The following is a 20,710-nucleotide window of genomic DNA, read 5'->3' as shown; positions in this document are numbered from 1 at the left end:
TTTTATTATATATTTACGTTACATTTCCTTCAAAGAAATGTTTTTTTTTTCCTAAATTACCAAAAAAAAGTTAAAACCATGAAAAATAAATTATGTGCTTTCTTAATTAATAACTAATTAAAATTTAGATAAGTAAGTTAGTTAATAGTTTAAAATGAATCGTCTTAAAATAGTAATCCAAGGACTTTTGCATGAAAGCTGCAATAAATTACAACAATGATTTTTCATCTTTTAAAGAGCTTGAAATAATGTTTAATAAATTTTTGCCAATGATTTTAACCAACTGAAATTATTTTTCTCACAATTTGCCAGATTTTGTTTCAAAACTAGAAATGTCCCTGGCGTATTTCTTATTTTTTTCTTTAACAAATAAATGAAAAGCCAATTCAAACATGAAACACAAATTCGAATATTGAACCAAAAATATGTTAAAAATATTGTCACAGCTGTTCCTCTAAAACGGCCACACCAATCGAAAACCTGATAATCGCGCATGCGCAACTTTCTCCGTCTCATCTAGAAACATAAACAAAAACATTTAAACTGTAGTAACTGGATTTCTCTTGATGGTGATCGTTATTGTTTAAATTATTTCCCGTTTTCAATATGTTAAGAAATATTTATTCTCGCCTTTCACCAATTCGATGTCTTACGTCGAACAATTTGCCTGCAAGTTGCAATTATTCTAAAAGTTCTAAAGATTCAGTCGGAAGCGAATCTCAAGGTTCTTATTATACTGCTAAAGACATCGAATTTTGTCCAAATAGAGCTAAAGAAGTTCTTCAGAACTGTGTCTTAGAGGCCAAACAAGATCTGTGCGAAGATGATCCTTTTATCGAAGCAGATAAAGTCAATCCAGCTAAACCTCAAAGTGAAGAAGAACATGCACAAATGTATCAGTCTTTCAGTTCAGTGAGCTTGTATTCAGTCATGCAAAGTAATGTACCTGATCCATTTTCCACGAGCTCCAAAGCTCCTACGCATTTAAATATGCCAGGTAGCTCTTCAAGTCAAGGATATAAGTATCTTTCTGGAAAACTACAAAATACACATCACTCTAAGCAGTAATGTGAGTTTATTCATGAATCAGGCTCTGAATTATTTTTGAATATCATCCATACATGTTTAATTATATATATTTTTTTAAAAAAATCTTTGCACTCTAAATATTATGTAAAATAAAATGTTATGTACAGTTACTTAATGTGGAAAAAAAATTATACCAACTATTAGTTCTCTATTGGCAGGGCTGCTTGTGTAGCAAAAAAGATATAAAACTGGTAGTAAAACAATTCCATATCTAGCATGTTTTCTGGAGAAATAAAGAATCTTGACTACAAAGATATATTAAACATTATGATGTGCAGTGCATTATGATGTGCAATAGCAGATAGAGCAGGGTTCGTTTTCTATTGCTCTTGATATTGCTAATAACTCTTGATCTAATGATCTGCGACTAAATCTTAAAATTTCAAAGAGGTGACCTCAAATCTGATAGTTAATTAATGCTGACAATATTTTAAGTTACGAAATCAGACACAAAAGATACTTTCTCTGAATACACATACCTTTTTCTGGTCAGGTCAGATTTCTGGCTACTAAAATATAAGGAGTAGCTGCAAACTGGGAAATATGGCCCCAATAGTTTGATCAAGAGAGTGGTCCAAAGTTTTGAAACCTTAATGTTAATTTTACTTTTTGCGTATTTCGTCATAACTGGAGAACTTTTTAATCCATATGAAAAAATTTCACTCACAATTGTAAAATTTGTTTATCCACGGATGCAAAATATAACTCTTAATAAAAATTTATTATTTTATTTAATAATATACGCAAAAACTTTTGACTTGTAAAATTTCTTACATCATTTCAAAGAAGACAATGGCGAAATATAAATTTTGACCCTAATCGGCCAAATAGTTCTTGAGAAATCGAATTTGAAATAGTTGGATTTTAAAAATTTGACTGATCCTTGGAGAATAACAGAATTGTCAATAAGTCTTGGTAATCATGGACATATGTTCTTTGCAAAAACAAGCTAGAAAGAAATTGATTTTTCTATCAGTCTTATAGCTTTCCTGGCAACAAACAGTCTTGCTTTTAATTACAAATATTCTCTTTTCTTTTACATTTCACATTCTATAATATTATGCTTCTTGATAAACACATTAAATTCACAGTAACAAGGGTAGAAATTTGCAATATTGAGTCACTGCTCTGAAGGGTCAATAATTAAAAAGTATGTTTTGTCTGTACACATTTTAACTGGTTTGTTTGCATGTTTCTATTAGATATTTCGTCTTATTTAATCAAAATTCATTTTAAATGAAAAACTACAATATAAAAAAGGTGTTATATTCACAATTATAATGAAATATGCTCTTTTGTGATGGTAAAACAGAACAAAACACGAAACTGAAGAATGAAAAACAAAAGCATACCAACCAAATCATATACTATACATCAATTGATGGTCTGAAGGACCATTGATTACGATTTTATGGTGGCCCATGCCTAATTTTAGTTCTTCCAGACCAATATAAATTTTGAGCTAAGAACAGTATAAATTTAGCCATAGTTATGATTAATGAATTTATGAATGAATTTTGAATTTATGAATTTGATTATGAATTTGAATTTATGAATTTGAATTTTGATTAATGAATTTTGAATAATATTTTACTCTACAATTTGATTTTACTATTAATTTAATCTCAGTTTTCTTTAGTTTCAGATTATTTTTTTACCTCCAAGTGTTCTTTTTGAGTTGATTAATTTGAAATTCTGAACAAATTAGCATGAGTTAAAAAATAAAAATTGAACTTTAAAAAATCATCATTTTTATATGATATTGTTTTTAAATCTATCTAGGTAAGGTTAAAAAACTAATTTACTGTGCCATTATTTCAATTAAGTCATCTATCATAAAATAATAATCCTAAGAATAATTTCCAAGAACTTGTCACTCAAGTTTGATTTTAAAATCAATTAGTCTACCTTTTAGGTGGGTGTGTGATCTAAATATAATTGCATTTTCTGCAATTAATATTTAGTGGCTATGTGCGTATATTCTGTCCAGCGCAGTTGCAACAAAACAATCTTAACTATTTACACAATTTGTGTGGAATATATGTGCATGAGCATGTTAGAGGCTACAAGAAAATCCTAAATCTCTCTATTATCATTTTTAGTCAAAAATTAAAAGCAGTTTTTATTCAATTATAATTGTCTTTACATTTTTGAAATACTTTGTACTTAAAAGAATCATTTAATAATGATAAAAAATAAGATTTTTATAGAAAAACTTCAGGTATACTAAAATTAAATTGAGAGATTTAGTAATGTCATGTAACATCCTGCATTTTCATACGTGTATGTTCTGCCCTATGCTGTTAGCACAAAACAGTTTTGATTCTTTAAAGAGTTTGTATACTAGCATACTGGATGTTACATGAAGACAGGGTTGCAAAAAACCCACCTGCCCAATAAAACCCGCCCGGGTTTAACTGGGTAAAAGCCACTCTGAAAAACCCGGTAAAACCCACCCTAAAGTGGGTTTTTCTAAGATTGATTTCTTTTTTCATCCTCTGTTATTTTAAAGAGCCAAAAAAAAATTAGTCTAGCCAAAAAAAAATTAACCTACAGTGAAGAAACTAATTGTGTTGGAAGATGGAGAGTCACCTTGCTGGCTAGATTTGACTGTATGGCCATTGATTATTCAGTGCCATTGATTCGCTTTCTATGAAAAATAAAAAAATTTCCTCAAACATTTTTTAAGATTAAAATATAAATAAAAAGTAAACCTGTGTTAAAATAAGTTTCAAATGTGTGATGTATGCGAGTACATAAAACATTTTGTATTGTGATATCAGAAGAAACTTTTTTCAGACTTTCACATCAATTTATTTGTATTAATTATCTATATGAAGTCAATTTATAAAATTAAACTTAATTATTAATATTAAAATAAGCTTTTTTAAAATAAGGTACAGTACAGAACCTGTTATCGGGAAGTCAGAAAACCGGAATGAAATTCTATAAATTTCCCCGCTATGTTTTTTTAAGAAAAAAATTTTTTCCTCGTAAGATTTTAGGATTTTTCTTTCTTTTTTGAAAGATGTTTACCCTAGCATCATTTTGGAAATAATCATTAGTGTATTACTTCGTTTTTTCAAGATTATTTCCAAATATTTTTTTTTAGTTGGGTTTAACAAAAAAAAAGCAACTTTTTGTAGCGATTCAGAAAACCGGAAAAATCAGTTATCCGGAATAGCGATCGTTCCGGATTATCGGTTTCCTACTGTACTTATCCCTGCCCTCTCTTTTGAACCCCCCCCCCCCATAAAAACATGAAAAACCCAGAAAAAGCCCAATAAAACCCACCCGGGTAATTTGCAGCCCTGCATGAAGATGTTAAATCTCTCTATTTTCATTATTTTGTGAAGAAAGCTGAAAGTAGTTTAAATTATTATTATTTTATTTTAATTTATTTTTGAATTTTAATTTAATTAAAAGAGAAATGTGCTATTAAGATATTTTATTTAGGTATGTAAGGAAATTAAAAAGCCATAAGAATTTTTTTAATGAAAAAAATTATTAACCAACTGATTGTTTTCAAGACCTCAAGATATCCTTTCATCTGTGGATCTTTTATTTAAAGAACCTATTTCATCTCATTTTATTCAATGACAAAAGGGTGTATTAGAAAAAAAATTCTGTATGTTGCCAGAATGAAACTTGGCAAATATCTCACCCTCTCCATGGCTCTGCCTTTATCCAGGAACCAGTTTTTCGAGTGTCATTCAATGGGAAAGTAGTAAATAACAAGATAATTTCAGTAAAAGTTTGCTCAGGAGCTTAATATTTTTAAAGGAAAGATTTCTGTATCTGTACCTGTGCAAAAAAAATATCAGCGACTTCCTGGCAATGTCCCGTTAGAAAATAAGAAACATCACAGAAGAAAATAACTCATAATCTTTCTCGGACAATCTTTACCTATTTTTTGTAAAAATTTTCTCAAGATTAGAATTCCTTTAGCACCTTGGCAGTTGTAGTTTGTACAAAATACAAAAACATCCTCCTTTAAGGGTTAAAGTTATACATAAGGATTTACCTTTATATTATAATTTTTTCTCTAAATCTCATCATATCTCATGATGCATTTAAATATAAAATTTTTGTAGCTTTAAAAATATATATTTTACTTTTATAATGTTTGATAATTATTTTTTCACTAATATTTTTCTTTTATCTTTTAGAATATGGAGAGCAAGAAAGATAGATCCTTTGTAAATAGAGTAGATCTTTCAGCCTGGTTGCTATAAAACCTGTTTGTCACTGTGTTTATTTTGGAGAAAATATGCAGCATTTTGTTCTGTGTAAATAGTTATGTCATTCTAAAGATTTTGCATATTGTTATTTGTGAAATCACATTTATTCTCATTTAATTATTTGAGAATTAATGATATTTTTATTACTGTGCTTAATTTTTGCTATTTTATCCTTTGAAATTAATTTTGGGTAGTTTTATATTAGTTTAAAATTTGAATTAGCATTAAAAGATATATCATTGGTATTACGCATTGTATTCCTCTTGTGTGTGTAATCACATTTATGCACATTCTTGTTAATCTATTTGAGAAATACTTATTGTATCTTATTACTGTATTTTGATAATTATTGATGTGGAAATGTTATATTTTTATAATTGTATTTTATAAAACAATTTTGGGTGTAGAGTATTCAGACAACATTAAATATATCATTAATATTTAAAATTGTATTTGTTTTTGTTTTTTTGTCCTCGTATATAAAATTCATGAGTAATACGCAATTTTTGTGCTATCAATGCAGTCTTTAAATACTTTTCAAATATTTAAAAATTAAAGCCCAACTTATTTTATTTTTACAAAACAGATCTTTCTTTATATTAACATTTTACACATAATATCCATAGAAGGTTCAGGCTAAAGATGACCAAAACCTAACCTAACAGTCATGAATAACTGTTACAAAATCTCAACAGCTGTAAAAAAATATACATATAGTTTGACAAATAGTTATTTCATGTGACAAAGGAGCTTCTAAACTTCTTCCTTGAGATAAAAACTTCATGTAACTTAAAGTAAAATTTTTTTTCTGAAATATGTTACAATTTTAAATATCCTTTAAATTAGGGGTGCTCAAGCATTTATGGAGGAGGAACACAAAAATCATTTACCCTTTAAGGACCTCAATAAATTCAGTTTCCTAATTATCAGATAATAACAAGTTTTGAACTTTTCCCTGTACAAAAGTAATTTCATTACATTTTAATGTTTTTTCTGTTTTAATATCTAAAATTTTCACTTATAAGTAATTTCTGAACAATATATGATTTTAGTATATTATTGATGAGTTTTTACATCTGGACATCACTTGAAATGTATGTTAACATAACAAAAATGGATAAAGCTCAAAATTCCTGTTAATGTAAATGAGCAAAACTGAAAATGTGTTTTTATGAAAATAGACACACCTCAAAATGGCGACAGCTGAAAATACGTATTTACGAAAATGGGCACAGCAAAAAATATCTTTTTGCAGTTTTCAACTCAAAATTTTACAACTAAATAGGAAATTGCATGTTTCTTCTTTCTTACTTATTTAAACACTAAGCATGATCATTATGGCAGAGTCCGGGACGTCAGGGTAACTAGGTATATCATTATAATTCTCCTGGCGATGTCTTTGTTATGATAAAGTTAGTATTAAAACTCGACATTCCTACTGTGTAAATTTACAACTATTATTATAAATTTTTAGCAACCTTATGGAAAATAATTATTAACTTTTAGAGTCTTTAAAAAAAGAAACTAGTTTAATGTACTTATTTTTGACGTTTACTCTTTATATTGGATTAACATAGTAATAAATTGTTTACTTGGAATATAAATAGACCAGTAAAAGGCTTAAAATGAGTTTGAAAAACTACTGAATACAATTACGTTTCAAATGAAATGTATTTTTTCTAAATAAAAATTTTAATTTATTTAGAATTACTGCAGTGCAAATCAATTTTAAATAAATTATTAAGAATTATTAATTTTTAAACCTTTTTTTTTTTAAATATTTTTTGCACAAAATATTTTATATTTAAATAAATTTCTCTAATTCCCACGTTGAGAACAATTTTCTATGTAGAAGATATGACTATTAAGTTCCATGACTGATGTACTAACTCCTAAAAATATTTGAATTACATACTCATTTCTTATAATATGTTTCAAAGTAACCTAGACCTGATGTAATGGTCTTCTATACTCAACTGTAAAAGTTTCAGATACAATTTTTTAATTTTATGAATATTTTCTTCTAGCATTCTTATCCTCTTTGACGTCCTTCTTCCTTTTTGCATTCAAATTTGAAAGCAAAAATCTGTAAGAAGTTTTTGTTAAGAGTATGGTTAATATCTGAAACCAAAAAATAAATAAATAAAATATTTCTAAAGACCAAGGTTTAAGAATTTAGTTATAAGAAAAACGCCCAAAATAGAATTTTGGAGTATCCCAAACAAGGACTTTAAAAGTGTTTCTCAACCTTTTACAGACAAGTACAAAAGTGTATTTAATCAGGCAGAGGTAACTTTGAAACATATCAATAAGGATATGTAATTTTGATTATATTTTTCATATTATATTTTCATCAGTTATTAGATTGGTCTAGGAATCAATAAGCATACTTTGTATATTTGAAATCTCAGAAAAATTTATTTGTCTTCATTACTTTCACAAAATATACTATACTAATAAGTGGTTCATAAAAAATTTATGAAATATGTGGTTGGTTATCATAATTAAATTATAAAACTTTCATTATTTACTCTTAATTTATTCATTGAATGTTTGTTTTCCAATCTTCATCAATGACGTGCCACCCCAAGGTTTGTCATGGCCTTCTTCTAAGTTCCAAGCTGCTCTTTCATTAATTTTTCATTATTTACTCTTATTTTCTTCATTAAAATTTAAGATATTAATTTCCTGAAAGAAGTCATTGATAATATGTGTCTAATAAATTGTTGTAAATATATAAACATTTATTTAATTAGGTTTAAATTAATTTAATTTTAGTAACTAAATATTATTTACACATCAAAATTTCAGAAATAAAATTGAATATAAATCTTGATAATATTTTAATCTTTCCTGGAAATTAATAATTGCAATTTGTATATTTAAAATCTCTTGAAAATTTTATTGTCTTCATTACTTTTACATAAGATACTATACTTGTAAGTAGTTCATAAAAATGTATTAATTCTTTGAAGGGCTGTGGTTTCCAAAGTAAACAAACTAATGCAAAAACTCATTTAAATAAATTGTTCTATTAGGCAGAGATGATTGTGCTCCAGAAAAAGCCCGGATTTTTCGCTATCCGCGATCCGGAAGTTTCCGAAAATCCAAGGTCCAGAAGTTTCAAAGAAATCGCCGATTACATTTATGTATAAAAATTCTTGTATATTTTATTTAAAAATATGAGAACTAGAATTTATACTTGGCATCTCTTTCATTTGTAAATATTTTTTCTGTGAGAATATATGTGATTAGAGATAAAAGTAAACTTATACAAAATTATTAATTTAAATTATGCTGCACATAATTTTAGAATTTCATGTTGTGAAAATATCAATGATTTAAATTTATAAAGCCATTAATGATTTTACTCAGGAAATTTTCAGGATTTTTGAGCCGGAAGACTTAAATATATGGTTGGTTATATTTTATAATTTCATATTGAAACTTTCATTATTTCTTTTTTTATTATTAATTTACTCTTGGTTTATTCATTGAAACTTATATTAATTTTCTAAAAGAAGTCATTACAAATGTGTATATATAATGGATGGTTATAAATATATGCATTTATTGGGATATTTATAACCATATATTTGAATTTCATGAAATTAAATTACTAAATATAATTTCCACATCAAAAGTTCAGTAATAAAATTATGATTTTGGCTGAACTTAAAAATAAGGTAAGAGAACAGATATTTTTTATGCATACTAGAATGTTCCTACCCCTGCTCACTCCACTATCCTACCTCCCATAGTGGCTTCTCATTCTTCTGTTTTGTTTTTTTTCTTACAAATGTCGATACTTTCAAAATATGTATTTATTATAATTATTTGTTCAAACATTTTTTAATACTTTAACCATATCAAAGTTGTAGTTGCATTTTAGTAGAGGGCAATAAAAGTTTTTTTTTCATACTACAAAATTCTCAAACTAAAAATCGAATCTTAAATGTTCTTATTTCATCAAACTCCTAGTACATTTTTTTGCATAGCTTCATAATTTTAATTCTCGTAGTTTTTGCATAACAAAACAAAATGCAACATAAAGCGAAGAAAGTGGTGTAAAATAAATGTGGTGATGTAAAATAAATGAATTGCTATTTATTTTAATTGCTTTTTTAAAAAAAAAAATTTTTTTTAATATCTATTTCGAACCGCACATTTTTTGTTGTAAATCTTTTCTTTCTACATAAATAATAGTTTGTTTTTTAACTTATAAAAGACTATAAAAAATTTTTAATATCTTATTAGTGTCAATTTAAAAAAATAAAAATTTATAAAAGAAATGTCATTCAAACTATGTATATCTAAAGTGTTATAATTTTCTTTCACTATTAATAGTATTATAATTTTCAAGTTAAATTATACTTGATAGTAATTATGAAAACTTTTCCAAAATTTTAAAAGAAACATTTTTGCATAGTGATTGTAATTCTACCGATTGTAATAGTTTCCTTTAGAAGCATTCTAAATAAGTTTCGCAATTTCAAAGATTTGATCAAATTCAGAAAAAACTTTTCCCTAACATTAAAAGAGGATTTAATAGTATTTAGTTTATGTATAGAAGTTATGCAAATTATAAATATAATTAAAAATTCTAGCTTTTTTCTTCAGTGATATTTTTTTTGTTTTATAATATATATATATATACATGTAATTCAAAATTTTCATTCTTTATTTTATGTCTTTTAATGCAATTTTCTAAAAAATGCGTTTTTTCAACCTCTGCTTTGTAATGAAAAAAAAAATTCTTATTCAAAAAAAATTCAAATAACTGATATCTTCACCTTTAGTATCACTTGCTAACAAATTGAAAATTTTTAAATTTATCTTCCAAATAAAAAATTAACTAAGGATATAACAGATTAATGTTTCATCCCTGAATAACTAAACTGCTGTTTGTAGAAAATGCAACACCATGAAGGAATCATCAGAATCAAATGAAATTCGCAGCAAATGTCAATTATAGGATATTATGCAAATTAATAAAGTTTCAGAGCCATCGCGCGTGCGTGGCGCGCGCAGCGCCCTCTGAATTGATGCTGAAAGCGTATAAATAAAGTGCTGTAGCGGGACGTTGAAAATAGTCTATGATTATTTGTTAGTGGCAAACGTTTAGTGAGACCTGAGTATGCCTCCACGACGGAAGAATAAGAAATTCAAGCAACTTACGGAGTTTGAACGAGGGAGGATAATCGGCCTTCGAGAAGGAGGATTTTCTTATCGCGCAATAGCAGCTCGTATGCAGCGGAACAGTTCCACAGTGATGCGAGTTTGGAAGCAGTGGACCGACGAGCACCGAACAACTCGAAAAACAGGCACTGGACGACAGAAGGTGACGTCAGAGCGCGATGATCGACACCTGCTCCGCATGGCGGTGAATGATCGCACAGCTTCCTCCAGGCAGCTGGCAGCACATTGGTCTACTGCTACAGGTGTACAATTGTCGGCTTCGTCAATTCGTCGTCGTCTGCTGCGCCGTGGATTGCGTGCAAGGGTGCCATTATACAGGATTCCCCTCACGGCGGATCATCGACGGCTGCGTCGGCAGTGGGCTCTTGAGCACAGAGACTGGCGAGCTGATTGGCACCAAGTTGTCTTTTCAGATGAATCACGCTTCAATTTGTGGACCCATGATGGCCGTGTTCGTGTTAGACGTTATGCCGGTCAACGCTGCCTTCCTGAGTGTATTATTGAACGACATAGTGGTCGAACACCCGGAGTTATGGTCTGGGGTGCGATTTCGTATCATGGACGATCCAATTTGATACGAATTGAGGGTAATCTCAATAGCAACAGATACGTCCGTGAAGTGCTACAGCCCGAAGTCGTTCCTTTCCTTCAAGGCATCCCTGGAGCTATCTTTCAGCAGGATAATGCACGCCCACATGTTGCGCGGACTGTTAGAGACTTCTGTTCAGCACAACGCATGCAACTTCTTCCTTGGCCTGCTTATTCGCCGGATATGTCGCCTATTGTTTGTTAATTTGTTTCTTTTGTTTTGAAAATTTCATCATTTATTTGTATCAGTACAAGTCGTTTCTGCATTAAATTTCATTTGATTCTGATAATTCTTTCATGGTGTTGCATTTTCTACAAACAGCAGTTTATTTAACCATAATTAAATTTTTTAAATTAAATAAAAAGTAAATTTAACAGGTGCACTAAATACTAGTACTAAAAAATGAATTCTCTAAAAACTGCTACTCTGTAACGTTCAAAAAGAAAAAATCACAATAAATTAAATTTAAATTTTGTCAACTGCTCTTGTAAATTATACTAGTATTTACATAATTTTATAATTCAAAAATGGCAGTTTAAAATTAAAAACAATTTTGAAAACTTATATATACATACTCATATTAATAGTTTTTTTTTTCCTATAAAAAATGGCACTTTATGGTAACTAGTTATTTTACAGCAATTGGCATAACCTCCAAGTTGACAATAACATGAAACTCCAATTGTTTGCATGGTCAAATTTTTACCAGATCATGGTTAAAAAAAAACTAGGTTTTGCTCAGTTTAAACCAAAGAAAAAATTTTAAAAACTTGGCAAATATTATAGCCCATGTTCATTTACTAATAAATAGTGGTTTATTATTTATAACTTGACTTGTAATTGTGGTTTATTATTATTAATCCTAAACAAATGGCACATTCTTAGAAAATAATGAACTAGAGGAGGTAAGCAGTTTTACGTATCATGGAAGTTTAATTAACAACAAAGGAGAAACTGATGAAGATATACTAAATAAATTAAACATAGCTCGAAGCAGTTACACTTTTATCAATAAATTTTAGAGAAACAAAAACATAACAAATTCAACAAAAATTTGAATTTTCAATATTAATGCTAAATCTGTCCTACTATATGGATGGGAGACATGGCACTGCGATAAAAATGACATAAACTAGATAGAGGCAAAATATTTGGCCACAATTAAAGCCTGTTGGAAAACTATGATGGAAGCCCTATGCTCCAATTCAGAGTAAAAAGGAATATGGATGGATGTATTTATAACTGATAAGCATTTACCATTTCTATGTTAAAGCCAATGATAGGCATCCGAGTTCTCCCTAGGAATAAAAAAAGGAAGGTTGCTTGCTTACAGAAAAGGGCACTTTGAGTTTTGAAAGGACACTCACCATTGTTAAAATGTGTAATATTATGTCATAACTGAATTTGATCTTCAATTTTTGAATTACCTTTTTATGTGTATATTTCACAAACAAATTCTCACTCATTATTAAAATAACAGAAAAATATGAACCTTTTGAAAAATAATTAATAGCAGGCAAAAAGACAATCTCTGTGTATAAATTTTCTTTTAAAAAAGTAAAATTAAAAAAAAGGATTAACTGATAAACAATTTTAATACTTCTTTTATATTTTAAAATAAAAACTATTAGAAAATAAACATTTGAAGGTGTGCTTTTAAATAAAAGATATTTATTTAGAAATATAATGGTAAAATTTAAAATCACTAAAAAACTCACCAAATAAGGGTTGGGATTATTCCTGGAGCCGAATATCATGCGAATTTTAACTGTATTATACCTACACAGCATAAGAAAAATCTTACTAAAATGAAAATAAAATTAAAGTTAAATAATTATCAGTAACTAAATAAATCAGAAGTGAACTTTCCATTAAATCAGGTGGTTAAGACTACAACTTTTTCCTGAAAAAATAAAATAAAAAGGCACTAATTTTAAGGGATGGTGGCTTATTTCTACAAGGAGGGCACATTTACAGGGATCAAGGGACAGGCCGCCCTTCTAAAAATGCTTAGGGAGAACACTGGCATGATCAACTAATACATTTAGGTACATGAACAAGTGATCATGGAATTAATAATATGATATAGACTTTTAACTGTACAACTTTAATTTTTAGCAGAATAAGGGGAGAGGTAAGTTTCGCACGATTAAAAACTTATGAAATTGATCTTCTTACAGAATACTATTTACACCAATGAAAGTAAGATCTGTTTTAAGGCAAATATTTTCAACGTTTAAATTAATTTCCTACTATTTACCATAACTTGCGTCAACTTTTTTTAAAACGTAAAATTGCAACCAAATCTCGGACTATATTTATGAAGAATCCTTTGGCAGAATTTTTTCGAGCTATCTGCGACAAAACTCTCTAGCACTAATATCTTTCTGCAAGATACTTTTAATAATAATAAACATGCATGTTACTAATTTAAAATAACAAAAGCGCTGTGTTTACAAAAAAAAACTATGTATAATTTTTTTTTAATTGAACATGTAATTTTTATTCTAATATTATAGGTAACATTTTTGAGTTTGTTGGGAGGGGACGCAGAAATTATTTCCTTTGCCTTTTGTAACTAATCATCACAATAAAGGAAAAAAAATTTAAAATCATTAAATCCGTAGTAGTACTTGGTGAAAAAAAAGATCGACAAAATCACGAGAATCGGGCACCTCAAATGCGTGTTTCGTTTCTTGATTAGGCTGTTGTATAAAAATAATATCGTACAAAAAATATCGGATTTAAAATCTATGGAGAAATCACTGATAAGCAATAGCTGATAATAGCAATAACTGATAAAATTAGACAGAATTATTGCCTTAAAAAGTAAATACACGAATCGAATTTTTCATGTTTATCGGGGTATTTAAAATCGACATGAAAATAAATAACTGGCGAAAATACAATCGAAGCAATACATCAATTTACGATACTATCAGCATATATTGAGTGCGTCAAAATTGATTATTGAAATGCATGATTCAAATATAATAGGTAAATTTCTGTCAAAAAATAAATGAAGGTTTTTTTTTTACTTTTCATAAGAAAAATCTTTCTGCAAGAACTCTGTAACGTTCTGCGACAATGTTGCTGCGATTCTGCCATGGGGATGAAGAAAAAAATCAACTGAACTCCTTCATTTAATGAAATAATAATAATTATATAGGTAATAAATACTACTATAATAAAATAATTAAAGATCTCCAACAAAATATATTGAAAAGAAATTATCAATATATATAATACATCAGCTATTCACAGCACTTAGGCTTACCAAAGAAAATTTCAACTTTTCTAGAACAACTTCTTTTTGCGAATGTTTTATTTTGAGAAAAAGTTTGGTAAATATTTCTATTAATTCATCAGTATGTATGTCAAAAATTTTGTCACGTCATCATAGATGTCAAAAATATTTAGAAGGTTACTTTTTAAAATTCTCATAACCTATATACAATCTATAACAATGAATGTACATGTTCCTGGTTGCAATACTGTCAAAAATATATTCCTTTTTTTTTAGAAAAGAAAAAATTTTTATGGAAATGGCAAAAACAAAAATATTTTTTTTTTCAAGGTGGTAAAAAAACTCACATTGTAAATGCTGTGCTACCCTAATAAATTGCTGGAATTATTTTTATCTACACTGTTCAGCGGGCAATGCTGTAAGAAAATAATCTTAAGGCTAATATTAATATGTGTTCAAATGGTATTAAAAGCAAAACTCTAATTTGTAAGAAAATCTAACAGAAATATTGCCAAATCTTTACTGTGTCTCAACTAATGAAATATTTAAACTTTAGTCATTAATAATTTGGATTTCTTAAGTACTACTCTAAATTTGAATTTATTTTCTAATTCACCTCTAGAGACAAGTAAATAGATCTTATACCATTTGTTTAATTATAAAGTTAAGATTTAAAATCTTCTCAGAGTAGTAAATTACTAAAAAATAAATTAATTATAATTTTGACTTTTTGGCAAAAAAACGGGAGATCTGTAAAATATCAGTTTTAAATTATACTACTAGGTAACAGTAACACATTACTTAGAAAGAAACTAACATCCATAAAAAGATTTTTCTTTCATAGTTTCTTCTCATTTTTTTTTTAAATTATTAACAAAAATAATTTTTAAAAAAATAATTTAAATTATTTTTTTTAAAATTAATTTATAATTATAGATAGAATTAAAAATATAGATAATTAAAACAAACATGAATGTAGCAATTTATAACTCAAATAATCTTGATAAAATTTTTGCAAAAATAACTTCTAATTACTATACATTAAAAATATGAAAAAAGCCTCTATATACATTAAACCCTTGAATACATATATAAACCCCTAAGTATAAATATATGATACAATACTCTATAAAAAAATAATTTTTAATAGAAAACAAGTATTTATTAGGTATCAAAATCAAACAAATTTTCTTTTTAATTGCAACCATTCTACGTTAATATTGTTTCTAAAACTATATTTCCAATAAATTTCAATAAAAAATGTATAAATGTTAACAGTTTTATCGATATATATGCATATGTATATATATATATATTTTACAGAAGAGGTTATTCTCTATTTATAATGTCTTTAAAAACTGTTCAACTGAAAGCTTGGTGTTGTAAATACAATCTGGCACACCAGCACCTTTATAAGAAGCTCCTATTAACGAAAGACACAGATTATTCTTTGTTATCTCTTCATCTATATTCTCTAAAACTTTGTGATGACCAAAAATATATTGCGGTATGCATTTTTTCTGGATTACTACTTTATGCCGTACTGGTTGTTCACTGATTTTTAAGTGCATTTCAGCTCCTTTGATAGCAGCTTGCAAAATTGTGTCCTCAGAAACAGTGTCTACATCTCCAAAAATGTCACTAAACCATTTCCCACCCATCATGCAAGTAGTACGAGTCTTTGCTGTACCATTCATTTGTGGGAAACAACAAGAGTCAAAAACAATACCCATGACTTTAGAATTTTCTGATGAAGGAGATAAGAAACCAAATCCTTGTTGTTTAATTAACTGATTTTCATACTCAAGGTAAACAACAGCAACATCTACTGATGGGATTTTAGCTAATACATTTGCTAAAGATTGATTATTAGGAAGTAACTTGGATAGTTCATATGACGGAATAGCAGAAAATATGTGATCGACTTCGATAATTTCATTTTCCACATTGATTTTTGCTTTGTTTCCAATAAAATCTATCGATGAGCAATTAGTATTGAACAATAAATCGCACCCTCTCTCTTCAATGGAACATGCCAATCCATCAATAAATTCAGACATTCCTGTTTTAAATGTCCACATTTTCCACAATTCAGAGCGAGCTTTCTGAACTAACTGGCTATGCATGAAAGCTGCTGCAGCATTTTCTCTATCCTTTAGCACCCCTTTTACAACGGAACCATATTTATTTTCCATTTCATACAAATACGGGAACATAGATCTAACACTCAATTCTCGGGCATCACCTGCGCTTATACCACGACACAAAGGATCAATAAGATTCTCTGCAATATCACGTCCAAATCTTCGATCCACGAAAGAGAACACTGTCTCATCTTCTAATTTCGAGCTTTTAGTGAGAAGATCTTTAAATAAATAAGAAATGAGAGGTCTATTAAAGGGATGTCTTGTTTTCAAAATTGAGAAAAAATCTCTCGGCAATGGGTGAAGCTCATTTTGTTTCAGAATGTAATTAGTTCTAGCTGTTGTATGAGTTCTATCAATAGCTAAAATTCTAGAAGACAATCCAAGTTCCTCTGCTAATGTTAAAGCATTAAATCCTGCTTTACTACCAGCACGAAGTGTCCGTGGTCCATGGTCAAATACAGCATTGTCCGGAAATCTTGTGGTTTGGATCCAACCACCAAATTTAGGACCTTTTTCTAAAAGGAAAATGTATTTGATTTTTGATCCGCCGAGAAATTTTAAATAATGAGCACAAGATAATCCACTAATGCCTCCCCCAATTATGCCAATTGCTGCCATAATTTAAGATTAGAAATTAAACTTCTGAGAAACTTCAGTGCGATTAGTTTACAATTCTTAATATTTCTCTCTTAATCAGGTACTCAGCATATATATTTAAAAATAATATATACTGCCCCGACATTAGCGACGAAATATGAGCCGGTTATTTATTTACTTTTTTTTAAAACAGTTACGGTTTTGTATCAAAGATTTAGTTTTCCAAACGCTTAGGTGAAATCCTGTTCAAGAAATAGGCGAAACAGTGCTACGCCAAAAACGTTCGTAAACTTTAAAAATTTGGTTATTTAAATTAGAAAAATTAAATTCTAAAAGTTTAAAAATGGGAAACGGTTTTGTCGAAGCTACAACTTTAGCAAACTGAAAAACTAAAGAAGTAAATATATTTCATTTACAAATTTATTTTATTATAAATAAATTTCTAAAATTTTTTTAAAAGTAATAAACTGTGTTTCTGTTACAAATTTATAAAAAATTAATATAGGCCAAGAATATGGCATTCATCAAATTTAATTTGTGCCTTGTGGCTATTTGAAAAGGCGCGAAGGTAGGAGTTATAAATAAACTACATATAGGATGTTATAACGAAAATTATAAATTTGACCAAGAGTATAATCCATAAAGAATGTGAAACATAAAAATCAGGCAAGACTTTCTTTCTCCTTCCTAAATACAATGAATTGCCAAGTATTTCATGAAATTACAAATTGTACAACTTATGATCAAGCCTTAACAGTTTCTCTTGATCTAAAATATAACTTATCTAATGAGTCTGTAAAAACAATAAGTGGTGAAAATGTTATTGAATCTATAAAAAAGTTAAATGACGAAAATGTCATTTTTATGGAATCAGCACAAAATGATAGTTCTCAAAATCATTCTCAGGATGCTGAATACACACATGATGATGTATCTGATAGACATTCTCCAATTGATCCAAAGAGGGAGCATTCTGGCCTTGTTTTTATGATAAAAGAGTCTGGAGATGTCTTAATGAAAGAATTGTCAAATGATGACTCAATGATAGAGCAGTCTGAGGAAGTTTCAGATGAAGACTCCATGAAAGAGCAGTCTGAGGAAGTTTTAATGAGGGAACAGTCAGATGATGATTCAATTATGGAGCAGTCTGAGGATGTCTTATTGACGGAACACTGTCAAGATGCCTTACCCCTGCATTGCTTTGAAAGCTCTCCTTTCTCTAAGCAAAGTAATGATGATTTTCCGGGTGGTTCAGTGCAAGCAGGACTGTCTGAAAATTTGAAAGATGCACATATACCAATGAAGTTAAATGTAACTGCATCGTATGAGGAAATTTATAAACTTCAACCTCTTAAAATAAGCTGTCTACAACCACTTAAGGATCTTAGGAAAAAGTGTGATAAGATGGGTTTAATATTTTGTACTGCTGACTCAAGTATAAATGAAACTGCTTTACGCTTTGACTACATGATTCAAAATTGTTCGGTAGAAGGGCTGTATCCTTATGAAAACTTGAAACAACTATGCGAAAAACTGAATTTGAAATTTCAAAATGGAAACACTCAATTGATAAAGAGAAAAGTAGATCTTATCCTTGGGCATAAGTATAAAAATGGCACTATATTTTATTTGGTTAAATGGAAAAGATTGACTTCAAAGCGTAATAGTTGGGTATCGGAGAGGTTTCTGTTCCCTGAATACAGAAGCTTAGTTAGTTATTACAAAGTTGTTAGCCATTTACATTCAGGCTTAAATCAAGAGATGATTAAGCACTTTTACTATGAGCTAATAAATCGTCGACCTTATGACAGTTTGTCTCTGATTAAAGTGTGTGCTCTACTATTCAACACTTCTGAAGACTTTATGAACGAGTTATCTTTTACCTACTCAGAATTGAAGGACAAAAGTAAATTAATCCTTACCTATCCAGTTAAAAAATTGAATAAAATTCAGAATCAATTATTAGACATTATGCAGTTTTCAGAGCGTAGAAAACGAGTTTTGATTAACCTAAACGAATGGGAGAAAGATATTAACAGTTTTAATCCAGCGACATACATTGAAGTTCAAAATCACGTAGACTTAGAAATCGCTCCCACAAATTTTCAATTTATTCATGATTATGTTAGAAGCCAAGAAATAGTAGAAGAGCCAATATGTTTCTGTGAATGTGAAAATTGCTTCGATAATAGAAAAAATTGTTGCCCTCATGATTCTGATGGTGCATTTCCCTATACTCGTTATCGCAGGTTGAATCTTCTGCCTGGTTATCCCATTTATGAATGTAACAAACGATGTAAATGTAGCAGTGATTGTATTAATAGAGTTGTTCAGCATGGTCAAAAAGTAAAAGTTGCTATCTTTAGAACCTCGAATGGTTGTGGCTGGGGTTTAAAAACATTAGAAACTATTCAGAAAGATCAATTTGTTCTAGAATATCTTGGTGAAATTATAACATCAGAGGAAGCAGAAGCAAGAGGTGAACTTTATGATTTTATAGGGCGAACATACCTTTTTGACTTAGATTATGGAGAAGGTAATTGCCTTTACACAGTTGATGCTGGGCATATGGGAAATGCTGGGCATTTTATTAATCATTCGTGTGATCCAAATCTTCATGTATTTGCAGTGTGGATTAATAATCCAGATCCAAATTTGCCTAGATTAGCGTTGTTTGCTAAAAGAAAAATCAATCGTGGGGAAGAGTTAACATTTGATTATAAAATGGTGAAAAATAGAGATGGATTTGGTGTTGGTAGTTCACCTCCTGTAGGTGTAGAATGCAAATGCAAATCTAAAAATTGTAGAAAATACCTCTTTTGACATTCAACTGTATTTTAGTGGTTTAAAAAATTGGTTTATTTTCTTAATAAATCCAATTACTAATTCAGATTTGAATTAGTTGTGGTGTATATATTTATTTGAATACTCTCAATTATATCTCTTAATTCAATGACTTTTATCCTATATTACTTATGAAAGATCATTGTTTTAAGTATATTTCAATAAAAAGTCTTAACTGCGACTAGATTTGTCTATTATATTTCATGATTTTAATTATATTTTAAATTATAAACTTTGCATTAAATTTGTGTAGTGACATGACGACAATGCGGTTAGAGAAAAAATTATTTGTGGAGGGAATTATAAAGTTTTGAATTATTTTATTCACCAATACTTTTTCAAAACAAAATTTATAATGGAATACTTTAAACCTAAATAAATTTTGATATGAATTGTCGTCACTCTGATAATTATTGTTTTCATGTCCTTACTTCTTGATTTGAAAATTGTCAAAATTAATCTTCAAAGTTTTCTAAATTTCAATCTTTTTTATCTGCATAATGAAGCGTTTTGTCGTAATTTGTTGAATATTGGTGAACTGGTTTGAAACTAGGGATGTAACAAATAGAAAATTTTAAAGAAGAAAACCATAAAAATGGCAAGCAAAGCTGCCGTCGTTAAGAGGTACCAGCTTTGAAAGTCATAAAAACACTAAACCTTTTCTATCGAGAGAGCACGACAAATGTCTAAAAATTGCTCTCTATGTACTCTAAAGAATCCGTCAAAAGTCCAGGAAAAGAAATGTATGATACAAAAA

The 20,710-nt window shown here is 28.8% G+C and overlaps 2 protein-coding genes and 1 long non-coding RNA gene across 3 annotated transcripts; 2 read left to right on the top strand and 1 right to left on the bottom strand.

The window, feature by feature from the left end:
• Positions 1-470: 470 nt before the first annotated feature.
• LOC107457148 (uncharacterized) lies at positions 471-5,777 on the top strand. Its single transcript, XR_011636656.2, has 2 exons — positions 471-1,069; positions 5,259-5,777. It is a non-coding gene; the product is annotated as an uncharacterized LOC107457148 (long non-coding RNA).
• A 9,728-nt stretch (positions 5,778-15,505) lies between these two features.
• Positions 15,506-17,300, bottom strand: Ppox (protoporphyrinogen oxidase). The gene has a single exon (XM_016075230.5). The coding sequence runs from the start codon at positions 17,128-17,130 to the stop codon at positions 15,706-15,708; it is 1,425 nt and encodes a 474-aa protein (XP_015930716.3). The 5' UTR covers positions 17,131-17,300; the 3' UTR covers positions 15,506-15,705.
• A 182-nt stretch (positions 17,301-17,482) lies between these two features.
• On the top strand, positions 17,483-20,137 carry Su(var)3-9 (Suppressor of variegation 3-9). The gene has a single exon (XM_016075228.5). It carries the CDS (start codon positions 17,806-17,808, stop codon positions 19,930-19,932), a length of 2,127 nt encoding a protein of 708 aa, XP_015930714.3. The 5' UTR covers positions 17,483-17,805; the 3' UTR covers positions 19,933-20,137.
• Positions 20,138-20,710: the final 573 nt, after the last annotated feature.

This window comes from Parasteatoda tepidariorum, chromosome 1 (genome assembly GCF_982258835.1).
Source record: "Parasteatoda tepidariorum strain Cologne lab strain chromosome 1, Ptep-v5.0, whole genome shotgun sequence".
Taxonomy (NCBI): Eukaryota; Metazoa; Arthropoda; class Arachnida; order Araneae; family Theridiidae; genus Parasteatoda; species Parasteatoda tepidariorum.
The sequence above is the reverse complement of the archived record's forward strand: the minus strand, read 5'-3'. Positions and strand labels throughout refer to the sequence as shown.